The sequence below is a fragment of the Symphodus melops genome, assembly GCF_947650265.1.
Source record: "Symphodus melops genome assembly, chromosome: 1".
NCBI classification, from domain to species: domain Eukaryota; kingdom Metazoa; phylum Chordata; class Actinopteri; order Labriformes; family Labridae; genus Symphodus; species Symphodus melops.
This window is the reverse complement of record NC_136691.1, coordinates 12,007,432-12,029,646: the sequence shown is the minus strand read 5'-3', so window position 1 is coordinate 12,029,646 and position 22,215 is coordinate 12,007,432. Positions and strand designations below refer to the sequence as shown.

At 38.4% G+C, this 22,215-nt stretch overlaps 2 protein-coding genes across 3 annotated transcripts; both read right to left on the bottom strand.

Moving 5' to 3' along the window:
* Nucleotides 1-385: 385 nt before the first annotated feature.
* LOC306818555 (scavenger receptor cysteine-rich type 1 protein M130-like) lies at nt 386-12,843 on the bottom strand. 2 transcript variants are annotated; one of them, XM_079336217.1, is made up of 17 exons: nt 12,748-12,843; nt 11,616-11,689; nt 11,304-11,330; nt 10,870-11,181; nt 9,057-9,350; nt 8,646-8,960; nt 7,742-8,026; nt 6,870-7,184; nt 6,431-6,730; nt 5,171-5,479; nt 4,652-4,966; nt 3,947-4,255; nt 3,540-3,833; nt 3,096-3,431; nt 2,896-3,003; nt 1,242-1,326; nt 386-1,100 (listed from the first exon to the last, which is right to left on the bottom strand). In XM_079336217.1, exons 2-17 carry the CDS (start codon nt 11,662-11,664, stop codon nt 956-958), a joined length of 3,798 nt encoding a protein of 1,265 aa, XP_079192343.1. In that variant the 5' UTR covers nt 11,665-11,689; nt 12,748-12,843; the 3' UTR covers nt 386-955. The 2 variants fall into 2 exon arrangements, with proteins under 2 accessions (XP_079192343.1, XP_079192344.1); XM_079336218.1 differs by lacking the exon at nt 12,748-12,843 and adding an exon at nt 11,836-12,190.
* Nucleotides 12,844-15,112: 2,269 nt separating this feature from the next.
* sh3bgrl2 (SH3 domain binding glutamate-rich protein like 2) lies at nt 15,113-22,060 on the bottom strand. The gene is made up of 4 exons (XM_079363071.1): nt 21,776-22,060; nt 17,985-18,170; nt 17,318-17,398; nt 15,113-16,698 (listed from the first exon to the last, which is right to left on the bottom strand). The coding sequence occupies exons 1-4, from the start codon at nt 21,818-21,820 to the stop codon at nt 16,684-16,686; spliced, it is 327 nt and encodes a 108-aa protein (XP_079219197.1). The 5' UTR covers nt 21,821-22,060; the 3' UTR covers nt 15,113-16,683.
* Between the last annotated feature and the right edge of the window lie 155 nt (nt 22,061-22,215).

The window sequence follows — 22,215 nt, the reverse complement described above, 5'->3', positions numbered from 1 at the left end:
CAGTATGTTGTGAAAGAGCATTCGTACAATATAGTGGTACCTTTCACTTCTTAGTTCAAAGTGCCCCACTGGCCCTGTGCATTCAGGTTCTCCTCAGAATACACTGGCTTTCTCCCACAAACACTAACACAGGTTAGGATAATTGGTGACTCTGAATAGTGATGTTAAAGTGATTGTGAATGCTGGTCTCAATGAACGTTTTTCAACCTGATGTAAGCATGCGTCCTTGGAGGAAATGTGAAAAGCTCTAAGTACAACTAATAAACCTTCTATGAGAATATATCTTCATATGTCCTCCACTTTACCACTCTATTATGCAAAAAGATGCAGAGAAAATCGCACGTGATTGTATAATAATGGGAAATAAAAAACAAAAGACACAGGGTAAGTGTTAGAAATATAAATGTATTGAAGAGCACTTACATTGAGGAAGAAAAAAAAGACAAATGACCATGCAATACAAAGACAGTGTAATCAGTATTTCCCAACATTTCGGGGGACTTAATTTCTCTGTGATTCTTTCAACCTCCCAGGAAAATAAAAAGGCTTTCCCAGATTAGGTGTGGGAAAAAAAGAAAAGGAACTTTTTTTTCTGTTGACATGAGCATCATGTCTGCAACTTAAAATTGAATTATAAACTCCAACTGATCACTTCACAAAATCTTTCAAAGCATGTAAAAACAAATCAGTTTACATTAAAACAGGTGTAAAAACATTGTCACAAGTCCTTCACTTACTGTTTTCTATCTTAAAACATAACTTCAACATATTATTGAAAATATATTGATGCTTTTGATCCTCAAACTTCTCATTGTGTTGCCCTGATGTAGAATTCTTTGTTGGTACATTATTACATCTCTTTTTGGTGTGGTTACAGGGGAGACACCTCTTTTCAGCCCGCTGTTATGTTACTTCTTACATCAAGTGTAATCATGAAAGACAGTCAATTGACCTATCACGAGAAAACAAGTGGTTCAAGCTCATAACACACTCTCCCAGCCAAGTCCTCAGGGACACTCTCGACAGAGTTATCAACCTCCACGTTCTTGTCATCTGGGACTTGACTGTGGGCTGGTTCACTCACTTGGGTGTTGCGGGCTCTGAGAAAGAGAAACAGAGTTGCAATTGAAATCACTATGTTCCTCCACGATTTTCTAAATCCAAAACAAAAGGAATTAAAATAATAATAAATTATTAAAAGACAACATATACAGCTATGTTGTCTTTGTTTTGATTAATACCTTGCATCATATGCTCCATTGATTCTTTCGTCCACATCTTGTTTTATTCCTCCTCCAAACCGGTTAGTGAACTGTACCAAAGTATCTGCAAAAGCCAACATAAAATCACCATGACAACTGCTGTCATACCTCCAATAAAAAGGGTAAAGAGCTTCTTAAATGAAGAAGATAACCAGTACATCTTGGCCTATGTAATATTCAAACTTCAAACAGTTTTTCTCCACTTGGGGGAAGCAAAAACACTATAAAAACAAAGGGGTCATTACTTGCAACTTGCAACTCGCAACTTTCAATGACATTTAAACAACTTTATTAATCCTTTGAAGGGCAATTGGTCTGGACACATGAGAAGGAAACACAAACAGAGACAAGTTGAACAGGTTACACAAGGAGGAGTAAGACCTCAAGGAGACACTGGCTGGATATTAGGCAGACTGATTAAAGGTCAGCCAGGCTGAAAATGAAAACACTGGAGTGATCTGTCAAAAAAAAGGAGTAAAGGATCTGTGGTGCTAAAATAAAAATCGTTAACATAAGGAGAATTCAGTAATGTGATCGCAGAGTGGATGAGCGATTTCGAGTTGTCAAAGTTGAGCTCAAACTTTAGCATTGGAATTCCGTGGAAGTGTTTTTGAGTGTCTTTCAGATATGTTAAATATCCTGTAAGGAGTTTTAGGGTAGTTATAAAACAGACTTAAACTAATATTGATTCCTCTTTTACAGCATCTACAGTAAACTAGAGGATTAGCACAGAGATTGACTATTTTTATGTTGTGATAATATGGTTTGGATGTCAGAAGAAATGATGACAGCACACAGCAAGTCTGTTTGTCTTGAATTTCCCTCGGGATCAATAAAGTATCTATCTATCTATCTATCTATCTATCTATCTATCTATCTATCTATCTAGCATATATTGACTTTTTCTTATTGTGATATTTTTGAAGATTCTGGAGTAATACATACAACTGTTAAGGAAAAGCAGAATGATGTTTTTTTTGTGTTATAACACCACTTTAGGGCATGACTGTATATAGTGGTTAGTGTGTTCACCCCTTGTGTAGAGGCTACAGTCCTTAAGCAGCTAGCATGGGTTCGAATCCAATCTGTGGCTCTTTCCATTCCCTACTCTCTCTTCCTGCTTAATGTCAGTAAAGAAACAAATCATATTTTCCTTTATTTCGCAGAAAAATAATTGTTGAAGCAGTTTTCCTCTCAGTTGTGGATTACGGCCATGTCATTTATAGGCATGCTGCCGCTTTAACTCTGAAGCCTCTGGACGCCATCTTTCACTCCGCTCTCAGGTTTTATCACTGGCACCGGTGACCTGTATGAGAGGGTCGTTTGGCCTTCTCTTGAAGAGAGGTGCAACAAGTAAAGTACCTATTTTTATGTTTGTAGGGCTCTTATTGGATAAAATTCCACCTTACTTATCAGACCTGTACAGACCATGTCCATGGAATGCCCTCCAGCAGACTCTGAGGATCAGAGTCATTTCCTCTCTTCCAGAGTTTAGAAATTTGATTGCAAGCCATTTTGTTTCAAATTGTAACTGGTCTCAGTGGTTTTTGTTACTGATTCTAAGTGTTTGTTGTGTTTTGCTTGTTTTACTGCGTTTGTAATCAAAGAAAAAGTGTGAAGATATGCTGCTTACCAGAAAGCCGCCACTGCCTCCTCCACAGCAGATAACCTGCAACCACAACAAGAAGCACCACCACAAGCCCCACCAAAACTCCTGTGACAACTGCGGAAGATGACGCTGCTGAAGGGATGAAAAGATTGTGCAGTAAAGTTAGCAAAGGAGAAGTCAAGCTTTTATTCCTAAAAAAAAACTAAAGAATCTTGGGGTCTTACCAATGACAGTGATTTGGAGAGACTTTGAGGGAACTGAACAGAAAGATTCGGTAGAGATGTTAACCCCGTAGACACATTTATAGTCTCCTTGGTGTTCATTCTTTATTTCAGGGAATTCAAAGGATGCCAGGTAATAGATGGTGTGGCCAAATGCTGCCTTAGGTTCAGTTGAGTTTGTGTCGGACTTTGTCAGATAGAAGTAACCTCCAGTGTATTTTGAATGAGTAGAGCAAGTGATAGAGAAGCTGCTTCCTTCTTTGACTGATATTTTGTCAGGGCTGTAGACCACCATAGCATGAGGAGACGTCAGGGAGATGCTGGGCGTTTCCAGTTTCACTGCAGAAAGGAGACCGATTTTTACATTCTCACCTAACATTTTGCAATTTTGAATAGTTACATTTCCAAAAGAAATGTTGTTTCTAAGTAGGCTAAAATGTGACTGACCTGTGACAGAGAGCTCAGCAATGTTTCCTTGAGGGTAATTGATGACTTGATTTGACAATCTTTTTTGATATTCACAGAAGTATGACCCCTTGTTTGGAAAGTCCACACTAAGGAAACTAAAGGTTGCAGCTTCATTTTCAGAGTATTTTTCCATTTTAAAAGTTCCTGGGGTCTTTTTCAGAAAAAATGTCCCACCTAAATGTTCTGTCAGTACAGTGCAGGTGATATCAACTCTGTCTCCCCAGTTTACCTCTGAACCTGGACTTAACGTAATTTGGGGCTTTTCTAGGCCACCTGAAACACATAAAACATCAATTTAAGTGTATTCATCCCAAACAGCCTTCAATCACAGGGCAGTTAGGAGATAGAGACTTCAAAAACAGATTTAAATATGCAAGACATCTTACCTAAACAGATCACACCAGCATCTTCACCATGCCCACAGTTATTTTCTCCAAATCCGGGATGCTGACATTGTGTGAGAGCAGACTCTTGCCCATTACAATTCACATTGTCCAGCCATATTGGACCACTGCCTCTACCAAAATGGGCACTTGTTGGAGCAGAAACGGCATGACCACAGCCAAGCTGTTTACATACCACATCAGCATTCTGCATTTCCCATTCATCGTCACAAACAGTTCCCCACTGGCCTTTATAGAGGACCTCCACTCTGCCTGAGCATTGACCTGCGCCACCAACCAACTGAATCTTTGCTGCAAACGAAATCAGAAATAATATGTGCATAAAATTAGTGAAAGGTGCTAAAGATATAATACACATGTATTTTCACTCAAAGCTCACTGATCAACACTTTTATACAGTGAAGTTCAGTCTTCATTACTTGACTATTTACCTTATAAACATGTATATTCTTATAATTCTTGACAACAAAAGTATACTCCTATATTTCTTATTATCTTGAAAGATTTATTTAAGTATGATTGAGCACATGATTGACTATTTAAACCAAATAAAAAATCTAGGCTTTTTGTCATGGTAAGTGTTCACGGAAACACTTGTTAAACAATGAGAGATAATATCATGTTTGCCAAATGCATATGAGAATTTTGATCATAATTTTTGAAATGCAAGAGAGGCAAAAGTGTTACCTGCACAGACAGCTCCAGCATCTTTTTCATGCCCACATGTTGAAGCCCTGAAACCTCTGAGTGAGCATTGTTGAATAGATGTCACATTGTCAAAACATGAATTGCTTGCCTCCACAACGGATCCGTTGCCTTGAGAAAAATGGGCACCAATGGGGGCGTCCACTACATCTCCACATTCCAGCTGACTACACACCACTGCAGCTTTACTTTGAGTCCACTCTGTGTCACACACAGTGGACCACTCCTCACCATAACGGACTTCTACTCTGCCAGAACACTCATCCTTACCATTAGCCAAGCGGACCTCCAAAGCTCCTGTGAGAAAAGTATACGAAAATGAATTTACAGTTTCAATATTTCATCATCACCCTCAAGCAATTTGTACATTTTTCTAAATAAAATGTAGAAACAAGTTGTTTTAAACTTAGCGAAAAGGCGAAGACCGGAAAGACTATGATAAAAGTGAAAATGCAAACAACACTGTAAAATATTTTTTCATTATTTAATTATTCTTCTTACCAGTGCACAAAACACCAGCAACAGAAGTGACGTTGCAAGTTTTGTCTCTGAATGGTCTTTGCGGGCACTGGGTCAGGGTTGACTCCAATCCATTGCATTCAATTTGCTCAATCCAGGTCTCTCCGGTGCCATGGCCATAATCAGCAATGGTGGATATTTTATGTGCACCCCCGCAGTCTAGCTGTCTGCAAACCACCTTTGCGTCGTTTATATCCCAGGCATCACCACATACAGTGCCCCACTGGCCTTTGTCATAGAACTCCACTCTTCCGACGCAACGACTGTGCCCACCAGCCAACCTTACATTGCCTGAAATTGAAAGTTGTTGTGTGAAAGCAAGTTGGGTCAACTTGCTTAGCCTGCTGCCTCCTGGGAAATCTGAAGATCACCCAAAGCCAGAAGGGATAAAAGATTTCTAGCGAGTTCTGGGTCTTTACTGGGGCCTCCTTCCAGTTAGATGTGCCTTGAAGACCTCCACTAAGACCTAACCCTAACCCTAACCCAGTCAACCAGAGGCATCTTAATCAGAGCTACATAACTAGATAAAAAAAATGTCTTCCCATAGAAGTCACCCTGACTGTTAGTTTAAAAGAGAAATTGATTTCAGACTCCTAGTTTCGTCCTGTGTTTCATTATTCTAAACTTCAGACCTAAGGGGAACTTTGTGCTTTATATTCAGAGGATCTCATACCAGTGTCCGGATATGATGATTCAGGGTTACCCAACTATTGGTTACCCAAAATTGGAAACCGTATGGTGAGAATGGGCTTGTTAGATGATGTTACTGATGGGCCTTACAATTAAGTAATTCTCCAGTACAAGAAAAACTTTAGAGGACGAGAGCACGAGAGTCAAGATGTACATTTTTGAGAATTTGTGTCCCTTATGAGTCAGTTTGGCGATTGCAAGTTATTTTCATTCCATGCCGTGATCTGCTTTAAGGTTACATGCCAAATTAAATGTACTGGAGATATCTTTAACATTAAAAGAGACAAAGCTAGAGAAATCACATTTAACTCAAAACTTGATTTGGCAGGTGCTGAAATAAGAGAAATGAATACAAATGCCCTATAGGAATTATGTAACTTTTACAAGTTGGGTCACTGAATCTAACTTGTTACTTTCAATTTTTAAGAACAGATGGTAATGTATGAAGCATACTACTTAATGAAGAATGTTGGAAAGAGACAGATTTGTTTGTAACACATAAATCAGCAACAAGTGGCTTGATGAATTCAATTCTTAGAGATAAAATCTTACCTGAACATTCAACTCCTGCCTCTTCAACACTATCGCTGCTGGTCCTCACATAATCTCTCAGGGTGCACTGTGTGAGAGAGCTCTCTCTACCACTACAGTTGATCTTATATCCTCTTGTTTCTTTGCCACGACCGAATGATCCTGAGACCTTGACAGGATCTCCACAATTCATCATTCTGCACACCACTTCAGCTTCACTTATTCCCCAGTTGATATAGTATGCTGGTGACCAGCGACCAGCATGATAAAACTCTACCCTGCCTGAGCACTGGCCAGTCCCATTAATCAGTCGTATATCGGCTGCAAAGCAAACAAAAGAGAATAAGTTATAAGTTATTTGTAATCAGACACAATTCTTTGAATTGACCTCCGGGGACAAATAACTTCTTTTTTTTTATTTGAATTGAAAGAAAAATGGGTTTGATGGATAAAAAGATACCTGAGCACACAACACCAGCATCTTCGCCATGCCCACAGTTATTTTCTCCAAGAGTTGGATGTCGGCAATGCAACAGGGATGTTTCATTACCAACACAACGAACGTCATCCAGCCAGATGCTTCCTTGGCCTTGACCAAAAAAGGAACCAGATTTGGCTGTCTGGGCTGTTCCACAGTCCATGGCTCTGCACACCACCTGAGCATCTTTGATGTCCCACTCATCATCACAAACTGTTCCCCACTGGCCATCATGCAGAACCTCGACTCTCCCAGAGCAACGGTCGGTACCATTGATGAGCCTGATCTGTGCACTATCTGAAGAAAGGTTCACTCATGTAAAACAATAATGCCAATAAAAGTCGGTGTTTCATAAGGTCTACAGCTATTATAAATCCTGTCAATAGTTAGAGCACAAATTCAAAAAGATAGGACTTTGCTTCATAGCAATGAAGCATGACATGCTTATTGAGGGTGGAAGTAGCTCATTCCCTATAGGACTTGGGTTGGGATCTGAGGTGTCATGAGTTCATGTCCTGGTATGTATTATAGAACTTCTGTAATTACTTAATGTTTAATTTTAATTCACTTTTTGATGTGTTATGCTACACAGATGATTGACATCATTTAAGAATTATTTTTTTGTAACCATGTCAAGGAAAGGTTCAAAACCAATAATTGATCATTTCAATGAGTGCTCACAACCTCATTAAGGAACAATGTTATTTATGATAATTACATACAGTATATACATTTGGTCCACCCTAAATACTAAATATTGGAAAAAAATAAAAAATGCCAATCAGTTTTTTATCATCATATGGCCTTTTCTTTTCTAACAGTGTAGTAATCCATCACTATAATTGGTGTCTTACCTTCACATGTAAGCGAAACACCTGTGCATCTTCCTGCGAAGTCTTGAATCCCACACTGGGCAATAGAGCTCACATTGCCAGAGCATCTACCAGTAAATCCTCTCAGTGCGCTTTCGCCAAAATTGTCTTGATATTTTTTCGGAGTTCCACAATTGATTTCTTTACACACCACTGCAGCCTCTTCAGGGCCCCAGTTATTATTACACATTTTCCCCCATCGACCATCATGGTAGACTTCCAGTCTACCGGAGCAGGGGTTGGTCCCATTGGACAATTTGACTGTTTCTGTAAAGCGAAGAGTTAGAGAGAAAGTATTTTAAATGTGCCAGAAAATGTTACTATTTTGAGCAATGATAAACATTTTTTTTTTTTTTTACTTCATATCATCCTGTTTTTAAGATGGTATGGTATGTGTCGAACAGAACCAAATCTACTTCTTATAAAGACACAACAAGGGATATTGCGTCAAAGAACAGACATAAAAAGGAACAGCCAATGATGATTGTGACATGCTACAGGAGGATTTTCTTACACTGCAGAGATGTGGAAATGGTTCTTCAGCTAGAAATTCAGCATTTATAGGAAGTTAGAGGAAGTAAGTTTATTCCCCAGTAAATACTATAAGCACATATAAACTGCTAAAACTGGAGAGTCATTGTGTCAACTGCAGACATGCTTGGAAAAACAATATATTTTTTTCTTAAGATTTGCTCTAAACACAACATCATTGCACAAACAAAAACATATGGAAATGACTTTTTTAGCGAATAAGCATGGTAGTTCTTGTTCTGCTTTTAATGTCAGTACAAAATCAGTTTGTCGCTAAATTGCTTTGGCCCTAAAAATGTGGGTGTTATTGAAATTTCACAGATATATGGCAACAGTTAAGTTAAGCATGTGTTACCTGAGCAAACAACTCCAGCATCTTCACTGTGGTCACAGTCATGCTCTCCAAAACCTCTGTGAGGGCAATCAGCGATGGACTTCTCATGACCAGTACACTCAACGTCATCTAACCAAACCTGATCGTGACCCACGCCAAAGAAGGCTTTGTACTTCACATATAGAGCATGCCCACAGTTCATCTCACGACACGCCACAGCTGCTTCCGGCATGCCCCATCTGTCGTCACATATAGTCCCCCACTGTCCATCGTGGTAGACCTCAACTCGGCCTGAACATCGATTTGTCCCATTCATGAACCGGATTGGTTTACTATCTGTCGAATGAAGGAAAAAATCAAGGGCATCTTAATCAGCCAGTAAAATAACAGTGTGAGGTTATTTGATATGGTGTGAGAACATGGATGGCTTACGTGTACAGAGAGTTGTAGCGTCAACGCAGTTTTCCTTGACTTGTTCGATTGCACACTTAGAGATAGAGCTCTCATTTCCAAAACAGTGGATTTTTACCCCACCCAAAATGTTTGCTTCTCCAAAATGAGGCACCTCTGTCTGCACAGCAGGAGTGCCGCAGTTAATCTCTCTGCATAGGACTTCAGCTTCTTTCGTTTGCCAATCCATGTTGCACACTCGGTTCCAGCGGCCATCATGGTAGACCTCCACCTTGCCATTACAGCGGTTGCTCCCGTTGATGGCCTTAACATGATCTGCAAAAGTGCAGAGAAATGTCAAATGAAAGGACAAGTATGCAACAAGCCAATTATATTTCAAAAGTAATTCTAATTAGGACACCCAATTGATTAAAGCAACAATGATGTTTTAAAAAGGTAGTTGACGAAAAAGGTTTTCAGAGCCTTTAAATCTTTTAATTGTACATGAGCAAGTCCTAACAAATAAATATCACAAATCTGTCCTATACAAAAATAGTCCTTATTGTATCATTTCAAACTAAGGCTAAAAAACATTAAACAATTTACACAAGTTCAGTTCACAAAGAAAAAATATTCAACCTCTCAAAACAACTTTAAAGATGTTTTTTTTTTATTCTGAGGATGTTATCATGGATATAAAACAAATTTCTACTATGTGTAAACGTTAACCAAACATACAAATGATCAAAATAAGTTCAGCTTAGACTGCAAAAGGCTTTGTTTACATCCCATCTCGGCATGCTGCACTTTGTACTTTACAATTGAGGGAGTTGGTCAGGTGTTGACATGAGCTGTTGTGTCACTGCAACAGTACTACCACAACAGGGGACAACAACTTGTGCATTGGTGGTATTATCTCCAATTGTTTTTAACACAAGATGCAATAATATGATGAATTTCGAACTGAAATGCTGAGTTAGCTGCTTTTGTCCGTACTTCCTTATTTTTCATGACGGTTTCCTGCCATGAGAACAATTTCTGTTCTCAGTATAAATTGAGGAAGGTACTTGCAAAATGGCTAAATCAACAAACACCATTTCAGGAGTCATGTTTAGGAAATCAGGTTCAGAAGTACATAGCTGAACTAGAATTTAGAGAAAAGAGTTTGGCTCGGGCCAAAGGTGGCAAAAAGAAGAAGACCTCTGACTAATTTACACCTTTTATTATGTATTAAAACTTGTCAACAATTTTCATTCCAAATGTTTGCAGTCTTTGAGTTAAGCTATGCTAAGCAACTTTAGCATTATATGAAATTATCAAAAGCTTTATCACACTCGAGGTAGAGATCTTGTTCTGGATATCAGCACTGCTGTGATTGTCTTTGCAGCAGTTCTTACATTCAGTACAACATCTCAACCTTTCTGAGAGATTTCCTTCCAGATATTCAACCTATTGTTGTTTCTGTTGCTGACACTCTCTGAAAGTAAAGCATTTCCCTTTTTTTATGCAATACTATGAAAGAACCCATAACAGCGCGAGACACATTACACCAAAAACAGAACCTCCAACTCTATATTTCTATATTTTTGTTTTGTGTCTTTGTCTAGTTGTACTGTCTTAAGTCTTGCACATGCTTTCCAATGTCTATTTTTTTTTTACTACAAATAAACTGAACTAAACTGAACTGTGTGACATCAGAAGAAAATAGCCACTATATTAATACTCCAAATGATCCTGCAGTGTTTGAAAATGATTAAAAGTAAGCTCATATCACTGTTGTTTCACAGAAGAAAAAAAAAGAACCATTAAAGTAAAACTAAATGAATGAATATGAATGAAATGAATAAACTCCTACCTGAACAAATAACCCCAGCATCTTCGCCATGACCACAGTTATTTTCCCCAATTGGTCTGTGTGTGCACTTAAGGATGGATGCCTCTGTACCAGCACATTGTACATCATCCAACCAGATCTCATTCTTTCCCTCTCCGAAAAAGGCAGATTTTTTGGCCTCAAGGGCCGTCCCACAGTCTAACTCTCGACAAACCACGTCAGCATTGGCAAGGCTCCACTGATCATCACACACTGTCCCCCAACTGTCTCTGTGGAAGACTTCCACTCTGCCCGAGCAACGTGATGGTCCAACCAGCTGGATTTTATCACATTCTGGAAAATAAAAATGAGCACAACAGCTGTGACTGATGCACCATAACCTTTACAATTCATAAGGGCGTAAACATACCTAAATAATGGGTTGATGAAATGAAAAAAACATGAATCTAACTGACCTGTTAGCAGTGAAAGGCTCAGTAGAGCTACAAGAGAAAGATACAATTACACCTTAAAATTATGCCCAGAGAGTTGCCATCAATACCTACAGAATAACAACAGCATAGCAATAATTGCTGTAATTTTTCAGATTTCTTAGAAATAGGACAAGGAACTTCAGATGTACCATTTAATTCAAACATTAACCTTGTCAATAAATACAAAGAATAGCCATTTAGCTCTTTCAGAAATATAATCTAATTAAATAAGATTTTATAAAGCATCTCTTACAGGATTTATTTGAAGTTGAATTGGGAAAAAAAATAACTTACCTATTGAGAGATAAATAAAATGTTGTTTTTCCATGGGAATAAAACTCATAATGTGTGGTGGGAACAGATCAGTGCTGTCAAATAAAAACAAAAGTTAATAAAAAAGCAGTTACTGTGTAATTTCCACCTCTGTCCTCGGGCAGAACATGTAGAGCTTGTCGAGTTTTGGACAACTTTTCTAACCAATATTTGCCAAATGAGACCATGAGAGCATTCTTACCTTTCACATTCAAATATCTTTAGCTAATACAATGAAACTTGAAATTTTAAAGAAGAAATTAATTACAAAAGAAACATCTGAAGGATAGACTCCCCATGTACAGCTCCAGTAATTGTTTTGAATAAAAGGGGCTGCCTGGACTTGGACTGCAACCTGGATGGATGTTGACATTTTGATCAATCATTAAAGGCAGACGATGAGGTGAAATTTTGTTTTACACAATATGTACATCACCATTTCAAAAAGACGGTAACAGTTCAACAGTAAAAACACACCTAAAAGGCATAATACTGGGAAACAGCTATACACACGAGCAACACACGTTTGGACATATGTCTCAGGGGGGTGAAAGAAAAATCCAAGCTATCCAAAACTGAGTTACTGTCAAGAGGTGGACTTGACCATTGACTTCCAATGCCTGAGCTTGCAACGTGTTACCTCCCTCTTCTGGTTATCCAATTTGTTACCAAGTCAGAACAAATTACACATATTGCTTGTGTTTTGTATCACATGTTGTATCTCCAATTTCAAAATATTAATTGAAAATGTATTTTCACTCATTCTCAAGCTTTGCAGTTGACCCAATATTTTGCAGGGTCCAACATTATCCTGGCACTCATTATTCCGCATTAAAGATGAAAAAAACAATTGAGTTTTGGATTTTGAATTTGTTTTTTAAACAAAGAAAGAGTGTTGTTGTGAATAAAGAAGGTATACCACCAAGGATCAGATTTCTCATCTGTTGATACATCAATGTGGCACCCAAAAAATTTATGAATGTGGCTGCCAAAGTTAGCCATGGATGAAATCCCTTTTTAGCATTACGTCTTAAAGATCAGTTGCAAGCAGAAACCAACCTGTTATATTCTATAGAAATAAATCTGTTTCATATCATACAAATATGTGTCTTACCTCAAAGCAGGAACTGGGGAGTTTTTTCCTGATTGAAGCAACAGAACAGCTGTGATAAGAGGCAACAGACCTCAATCCATTAACGTCTGCTCACTCATAAATGCTTGACTTGACAGAACCAGTTTTTATCCTAACCCTCTAAATGTTGACATGACTCACAGGGCCTAGGAGTGATGGACACTTCCTCTTCTCTTTAATTCTGAGCACCTCTTAGGATCAATTGTTTTTTTTTTTTGCCTTTATTCTTTTCCTGTGATTCATCTCTTTTTTTGGGGTATATATTTTTAGCCGAACTCTGTGTGTAGTACTGTTACATTTTAAATTATTGAATGTGATCCGTACTATTGTCTTATATTTATAATTTTAAGTTAGAATAAGTCTGTTCTTTACATTTTTTTGCAGCCAATTTCAGTTTTTGCATCATTAATATCCTTGTTAAATCAAGTATGACAATAGATTACATTTTAAATGTAAAATTCACTTCTCCTTTTGCTCATGGTTGTGCAACTGTTTTTTTTTTTTTTAAATTGAATATAATTGCATTTTTACTGCTTTTGCTTTTGTGATGTTCTGATTGATTTCAGAGATTTTCTAAAAATCAACGCTGTACACCGCTGGCTAAAGTGTTTCTTCTGGTCTGTGACGTTCTTACCTCGTTTGCTGAGTCGCGATCCTTTTTGTTCCTAAGAACAAACTGTCAGATTACATTGAGGCTGTACACGATATTGCATAACTAAACTGTCAATTCAGCATTTTATGGGCGCCTGTTTTGACCATCTGCTTGCAAATGCTGAATTTCCTTAATTTACCTCCGGTTACAGTTGTACACAATTTCACCACACTAAGTTACTTTCTAATAAATGTATTCTACTAAAAACATTTTGCCACAAAAGAGCAAGCACTTGGCAACAGTGGCAGGGGGAAACTTCATTTTAACAGGTGAAGACCTTGAGCAGAACCAGACTCATTAGTGAACAGCCACTTGGGTCATAGAGAAGGTAGAAAGAGAGACAGAAAAACAACAAAAGATGATAGAGATATAATTTGCAACAATTCACAGGAAGCAACGAGAAAAGGGAAGTTAAGAACTCCCAAAAGATGTAGGCCAGAGTTAATAACATGCAATCAATACTGCATGCATCCTGCACCCCAGAGCTCAGCCTTTTTCAGGAAAACTTCAAGTCATCAGGTATTGCATTTATTCATTTTTTTCAGTTTCAGTTTATTTAACATGGACATACAGCAACATTAGTGCTGCAACATTTAACTACGCATGAAATCCAAGATGCACTGCTCTTTTTGTTTATGGCAAAATGCTGATTTGCTACACCTGTCCAAGGGAGGCCTTTAGAAGTAACAGATAAAGAAATAAAAAAGAAAATCAAAACAGTGTAGTTATGAATACAGTGCAGTTATGACTGTGAAAAACAGATAAAATACAGTAACAAAAGAGACGTGAGCTTTTTTTAACTTGTGGGAACACCACTTTTTCTTTGACTTTAAAGCATCAAAGGTCAGGAATCAGTCCTCTTGACTTTTAAAAGTGTGGAATAGACCCACTAACCTCAGTGGTCTCTAATGACAGAACTGGGGAAAGAGAGGTTTGGAGAGGACCGCAGGTTAAACACATATTGATGTCAGGGTAAATCATTACACACAAAGATATGCAACATCTGATGGGAAATGACAGTTACAACTCACTATGGCGGGGCCAAACAGGATGATCACAATAAATAATGATAGTGTGTGCATGCCTAACAACATGACCAAATGCACTGCAATTATAAAGTTTGATATGAAGCGTGATTTGACTGACTTCAAGTATAAAAATAGTTTTTCTAATATCTGTAAATATAATTCTTCCCATGCACCCATAAAGTTAGTAATGGCATACGCCAATCAATACACTGATTTAAACCCCAGTACAATTAGTTTCTCTTTCTGTCTCGCTTTAGTCTTAAAACCCGGAAGTGACCCCACAGCATTTAAACACTGTGGGTCTCTTCTCTAAAAGTCAAGTGCAAATTTGAATGGGTTAGTTAGACTCCCATAATAAGGTGATTACACATAATAAATAATAATAAAGTGTTACTGAGCCGTTTCCAAGCCGGAAAGACCACAATTAATTAGAAAAGAGTCTCAGGCAAAGAGGTGTAACAAACTGCATTTAGTCACTTTGTCCAACGGATTGTCACATGATTTCACAATAAATGAGGATACAACTCAGCAAAAATGTAAAGTGCCTAATTTTGACAGCAACAGATGCATGTTTAATATTTGCCATACATGATAATTGAAATTACATAATGTATCTGTTCACATAGTGGAACTAACTTTAGGAAGGAATTGATACTGCAGGTCAATATGTGTGTTTGTAGTCTTTATTCATCTGGAAACAATTTAAAAATTGAATTTATGAACCGTCAACCCAAAATCATTTCACATGGATTAGATTATTAGGGTTTACAGAGATTCAGTGCTGGTTCAAAGGAGAGAGGACAAAGATTCAAAGATTTGGAAATTAGTTGAGTTAATTAAAGCTACTAAATCATCGGTGTACTACAACAACTTTTGGACGTAAAGTATTAAAAGTGAAAGTGAGAGGCACCGCAGGAAAAGCAGAGGAGCTTCAGCACTAGTTCATCTCTGAGCAATAAACTATTATTTCTTATCCCCCATGCTCTGACGTTTAAAATCTGGATTAATAATCTGTAAAGAGTACTGGCTCTTCTATGAAGTGTTCTCACATAATCCTGATTGTATTTGTGATTTAGTGGTCTTGGTCAGAGGATAAAGTTGGTGATTATTTATATTTTTCATGTTTTCAACAAATCCCATGAAAAGACCAACCAGAAATATCTTAAATCACATTTCTCTGTCACAGGGTTCTATGATTGAACATAAACACATGGACAACTAACAACAATACTCTGGGTGGCTTTTCCCCCCATTATAATAAACCCAGGCAATGTTGTTTATTTTGAGTCAATCCCACAAAAACAGTCCTGCTGCTACACCAACTGTGGATTAATCCACAGCTTAAAATAGTTCCTACAAATGCTCCATTTATTCTCGTTTGAGCTACATTGCACACTAAAATACCATCAGTGCATCCTGATTAGAGTGCTTTGGTGGTTTTGGTCTGTTCTATGACTTTTCAGACGGTAAAAAATATGTAGAAAAACGCCACCTTTGTCGTGTGATTGAACTAGCTTGGCAGTGAGAAAATACAAAAACAAGGTTAGTTGGATTTTTCGTGTCGACTGTCAAACATAAGTGCTGGTGATGTTTTTAGCTCGCATGTGCTGCAGCATTGTTAGCATTTGGTCCCATCTACTTTATGGTGAGCTGCAGTGTCACTATCACCTCGAGGAAAGCTCTCCACCACAATGGTAAATAACAATAACAATAATACACACAAGCACACAAAAACCTAGCCAGGCAATAAGGCTTGTCCTCATGTTGTTTCAGTTTGCGTTAAGTGCTGCCTCTCAGGTCCCCTCTTTTAACACAGCCTTCATTTACAGCTGCTGATTGAACAGACTAACGGCACATTCACACACACACGCATGCCAAACACACACACAGGATACAAATGTGTATTCATTTAGTTTGACCTAAATCAACTGACACAAAAGCTGCTACATACTTCTTTTAGTTTGCACAGAATCGATGCTACGGACAGTGTTTGTCCAAGTGCGTTAAATATGGGTAGGGAACACAAAAAAAGTCAATCTTCTTCTACTTCTTCTCTGATGACGTCACTTCTCTCAAGGATCCACACTTCTGGAGAAGTGGGTGATGGGGTAATGCTGTAAAGTCAGGAGAGGGGGACATCTGTTGGTGTCTGCAGTTTGGCAATATGCTGGCAAGGTAGCAGAAAGAACACAAGAGGTGGGTTTTTTTGGACATCTTGTGCCAGCAGTTTAATCCAGGCTATGATTCAGAGTCCTAGAGATATGGGGAGGACAGATGGAACATATTGTTAATTATATTTTTCTTTTTGGAAAACACATTATGTAACAAAAGGTTACGTGTAAGACGTGATCATTTCAAACTCAATCTATTGGCGATTTACTGCACAATCAGATGTCTTGTAACTTAGTTATCCAATCATACTCTAGCAGAGAGACATGAGAGGGATGTGACTGGAGGAAAATCTAATGAAACTTAATAGTGATCAATGGATACAAGTTCCTTGCTCCCTCCTAATGTTGATCATGAAATGGTCAGTGTATATTTCATTTTTCACCAACACAGACCGAGTCCAGCTTCCATGAGGATATATTATATGGATTTTCTAATTTCTAGGAGGATCTAAGAGGGAGCTAAAGAGCATGAACTACCTTCAAGTTTACATTTCTCAGAGACCTGAGCCGTTTATCCAGCAGAGGGGAGAAGTGATGCAGGGTTTAGAGTTTTAGGAAGTAAGAACAGACAGGAAACCTTGTGGCCCATGTGATGCATGCGGACAAATCAGAGACCGCGGTGGTGTGTTTCTGTCTTTAATCGTCAATGCATTTTTATACAGGAGTGTATGGAGCAACAGCTCTTATAAATTCTCCCTTACTTTGACTGAGTGTTGAGAGCTGAGCCCAAGAAATGCAAACACTGTGTTGTCCTCCTTTGATTGGAAGAAATCTTCATAGTCCTGAGAGAGAGAGAGAGAGAGAGAGAGAGAGAGAGAGAGAGAGAGAGAGAGAGAGAGAGAGAGAGAGAGAGAGAGAGAGAGAGAGAGAGAGAGAGAGAGAGAGAGAGAGAGAGAGAGAGAGAGAGAGAGAGAGAGAGAGAGAGAGAGAGAGAGAGAGAGAGAGAAAAGACGACGTTACACAATCTTTACAAGTTTAAAGGATGGGACTAAACATCTGTGCCACATACTGTTACTTTAAATATAATTCAATGACTTGACTCTGACATTGGGGAGTAATGTTGGATTACCTTGGCCATTGAGAGTGACGGGCAGGAAGAGCAGATAATCTGCCCCATCCATGAAACGGGATTAGGACAGGATTACAGAGGAGCATGCAAACTCACTGGAGAACATTAACTGGCATGCTCTGACTAAATGAACTCATTCAGCAGCATATTTAGGTCCACCTTATGTGACCATACTTCACAATTAGAGCCACACTTGGTGATAAAACTAACAAACATGATCTTAGACATCGTTGTCAGAGTGTATGAATGTACCTAACAGTACTTTTATTAGAAGCCTTCAGAAACAGTTGTCATCGTACCCCACAGTAGTGATCCTCATTGAAGATCTGTGGAGGCAGTGGGTTGCCTTTCTCCGGCTGCTTGTCTTTTGGGATGTTTCGGTACATCCACAGCCTCTGCTCCTCCAGCATTGTGATGTCAACTTCATGGAAACTGATTCGATTGGCCTCCAGGAAACCCACGACTGCCTGCTGGTGCTTTTTGACCTTTAAGAAGGAAAATGCTGTAAACAGTTTTAAAAAAACACAGGCGACCAATCACACTGTACTATGTGAGTTTGCCATATGACGTGTCTGTATACTGTGCATAGCCAATAAGGCTCCTAAATACTCTCATGTAATATTAGACTGTAAACTGATATCCACTGAAGCAGAGAGTCTCTTTCACTCTCACACATGTATAGTGTACTGTATGTATTCTGTGTAGTGCTTCCTTTGGTAATTGTTACAAGGAAGCACTACACAATAATCTTTCTTACATTACATTACGAAGGATTATTGATTAGTGGAGGAGCTTAATCAAAAGGCGGACGTCCTTTAATCTGCACAGACTGCCATGACCCTTCACATCACATCATTACAGTTGATGATGAGATCTCAGACTTCACAAAAATCGTTGGCTGAATCCATCGTTTTTTCTACAGCTTACCTTTCATAAAGAAAAGTAAGGATGCACCAATGTATTGATTCAATATCAGCTGCGTTGACAAATATCGGCCCACAGGCAAACAATGTGGCATGCAGCGTGTCCTCATGTAGCAGATGTGCAACTGCCGTGTTGCACCATCATTTATTGGGGAGAAGGACTGACTCTGATCTGTTTTCATGGTATTGTAGTTGTCTTACCCCGTCTCTGGGGAAGATCAGCAACATGCAGTTTGTAAGACATGTTCACATGATCCTGAGACATTTCAAGAGGGGCGACTACGAACTTTAATTTAAACACATCGAATCTCAAAGCGGATTATGAAAACAAATGTGAAGAATTACAAAGAAGTTGTAAAAAAAACATTCACATTGGAATCCGGCAATTCCTTTTTATTTATTTTTTTAGTAAACATTGTGATCAGGCCTGATTTTCACAATCAGTACATCTCTGTTTTAAAGTAATGAATCATGAGTTTTGGCGTTGTTGTTCCTACTTGTGGTTTCTGGGATGGCTGCAATAGCTCCCTGTAGTATTGTTGTACGTGCTCTTGGACACTGTCTGTGTGTGTGCGTGCATGTGTGAGTTAAAGTGCCTGACAGTGTCTTTAAATGCTGAGAAAAACGAATCGTCCCAGGATAATTTTAGAACACAGAAAAACTCCCATGGATGGGAAGACTGTAAACAACAACACACAGTCCTGTAACTACTGAGTGTCCCCATCTACAGTTTACTGCAGGAACACGTGTTCAAGGATGATTTGCACAGTTTAAAAGGTCAGGTAATGTGTGATTAATTCACTTGTAGCTTTTCATTATCTCTTAATATTTTATTTATTTTTTGCACCAATCAACCACGACAAATTCCTTGTATTTAAATATGTAAAATATTATGTAAAAAAAACATAATTCTGATTCTACTTTTTAAACGTCATGTCATTGTATTGACGCAACAGAAGGCCACAATGGAGCTATTGTTTCACCTTAAAGACAGTAAGGGATTGTTATAGACACACACAAACACACACACCTCTTTCTAACAGTGATTTTCTGTTTGTGTGGCATTATAGGAGCTGTATCTGGACTGTGGACAAGAAAGTAAATGAATTTCAAGGACACTGAGTGGTCAAAAATCCTAAACTCTGCTCAGAATCACTGTAAGAGTCTGTACTGTCCGTCTCATTGCTGTTCTCCAACATACTCTGAACACTACGACCTTCCTCTGAGCTGACTGGCAGGCAGTGGGAGTCTAAATAATGTAATAGGTGCCCCTAGTGAGGGTGAGCCAGAGTGTGTGTCAGGGGATGGATGATTACAGATTTTGTGTGCGTGTGTGTATGTCAGATTAGAGACAATACAAACGCTCATTACAGTATATGATTTTAGAGCACTTTCCAAAATGTAGGGATTCATTTGAGGTTAATCCTTTAGTCTCAGACAGGGATAGAGCGTGTAGAAAGACAGGGCTCGAGATAGGAGATTAAATAAATTACACTTGTCCTGAGGAAAACAATAATGGCAAATTGTTTTTGATGGCACAACAACAGACGAAAATGCTACTCCCACGAAAACCACGACAACCTAATTCCAACTTGTTTTGTTTTCTTTGTCAGGGAGAAAATGACTGTGCCTTTTGAGAATGCGATCATGTCTTAGGTCAGATATTTCAAAGTAAATCTATTGTAAACAATATTTTTAACTAAATGATACCTAGACGGGCATTAAAAGTTGGGGGAAAAAAAGTGAGAACATGTTGAATCTCAACCTACATAACTGATGGGAAAAGGGGGGTTAACCTCATTTTCACTTCATTCATTCTGTGCCGATGATTTCCGCCCCACTAATCTGCTGTTGTTAGGCTGTGAACTGCTCATTTTGGTGGGGACAGTGAAGGTTTTAGATGATTACTCTCCTCCTGACTCTGTCTTTTCCTGCTCACAGTTCTGCTGTATATTTCATTTAGGACATTCTTGAGGCTCCTGTGTTTCGTAGCTGCACACATCATTTAAACTCATAAGCATTCCAGCGCCACCTTTCTTATTTATTTAATCACTTGTAACTCAATTGGATGGATTCAGATTGAATTACATTCACATGAGCTCTACACTCTCATAACTGACCCGAATGATCGGCCCATTCAAGCACGCAGGACTGTGCTCCTTGTGTGTGTGTGTGTGTGCGCGCATTTTAAATGTATGTGTCATGAGTTAAAAATAACTGCTATGTAAACGCTAAAAGATTGAGCAGCTCTTCTCGAGAGCATCATAAAATAAATAAATTACTCATTTGTCCCATTGCCTAAGAGTTTTAGCATCCATGTAGGAGTATTTTGTGATAATACTCATTATGAGCAGGGTCTTTTAAAACATGTGCATCCCAAGAGAAACAGTAGGTCATTAGGTCATTTCACATGTAAATTTATTTAATAGAGCACAAGACAAACAATAACATACCTTACTTACTAATTACTCACACAGAAATATATAAGTATTGTAAGCAGCTCACATAAGAGTGAATTATAGCTTTAAGCTAAAGGAATGGCCCTTCTATTTGAGACAACATTGCTTTTACTGATGTGTACTAATGGAGAATCTCACTGCTGTGAGATAACGTTGATGGTTCTTTATGAATTCTGATTTTACATTTAATAAAGCATAAAAAGCTGTTATTCCGTCCACCTCCTCAGGTCCTTTGGCAACGGATGCAAATGAAAGTCTCATGGCTTCGTTTGCACGCCAAACACTTTTTACTCATTGTTGGCACCATATAAAAGTGATTGAAGGGTGAAAGTGATTGTTAAAGCTTCTAAACAATGAAAACCCATGAGGCGCTTCAGACCAGGTGGTATGTTATCAAACAAAATACAATCCTTAATATGACAATGCATCAACGATTTTCTGGTTTTACCAAAAATAAATAAATAAATACGAAGAAGAAGTCAACCTTTCAAATAAAAAACAGCATCTCAGTCAATGAGTAACTATCCTGCCAGCATGTCTGAGTGATGCTGATTACTTTCACTGCTTAAGAACAGTCCAACAGCCTCACTCACAGTCCAGTTACATAATACGAATAAACACTGTTCGGGTTTTTATGATCATTAAGTGCTTTAAAAAAATATACAATATTTATGCATCATAAATCAAAAGACATTAGGAAAAACTCACCGCGACCGAGGCAGTGGAGGAGGCGATGTAAACCTTGATGACCATTTTAATCCCAATTTTACTGTCAGACTGACTCTCGATAAACAGATTTTTCAGTCACAGAGAGTCCCGTTTTTCCTCGAAAATAAGTCCAGACTTAGAACTTCGGTCTGTGATATTAAACAAGTGAAGAGACGCGTCTCCAGTGTTTAAACTAAGCCATAATAATAAAACAGCGTGAGTCTCTACTGCTGACTGTCGCGCTCAACAAATTCCCATTGCACAGAAGCGCATGACAAAATGTAATCACTGAGCTTCCGCTTGTTATTTTCAAAATAAAAACCACAGTTTGAAAAGCCTAAAACTGAAATTTAGAGCACGAAAAAAAAAACTTAGGTAGCAATAAATATAGAAGCTTAGGCTACGAATTCTGCTGATGCTTTGAGAATTTTTTTCCCCGT

Bases quoted from the DNA above. Each gene is read 5' to 3' on its own strand.
- LOC306818555 (XM_079336217.1), bottom strand. From the start codon at position 11,664: ATGAGTTTTATTCCCATGGAAAAACAACATTTTATTTATCTCTCAATA. The intron at 8,961-9,056 runs GTAAGCCATCCA...TTCATTCGACAG, and splicing joins CGCTACAACTCTCTGTACAC to ATAGTAAACCAATCCGGTTC. The intron at 6,731-6,869 runs GTATCTTTTTAT...TTTGCTTTGCAG, and splicing joins TGCTGGTGTTGTGTGCTCAG to CCGATATACGACTGATTAAT.
- sh3bgrl2 (XM_079363071.1), bottom strand. From the start codon at position 21,820: ATGGTCATCAAGGTTTACATCGCCTCCTCCACTGCCTCGGTCGCG. The intron at 18,171-21,775 runs GTGAGTTTTTCC...TCCTTCTTAAAG, and splicing joins CCTCCACTGCCTCGGTCGCG to GTCAAAAAGCACCAGCAGGC. The intron at 17,399-17,984 runs GTACGATGACAA...TCTCTCTCTCAG, and splicing joins ATGAGGATCACTACTGTGGG to GACTATGAAGATTTCTTCCA.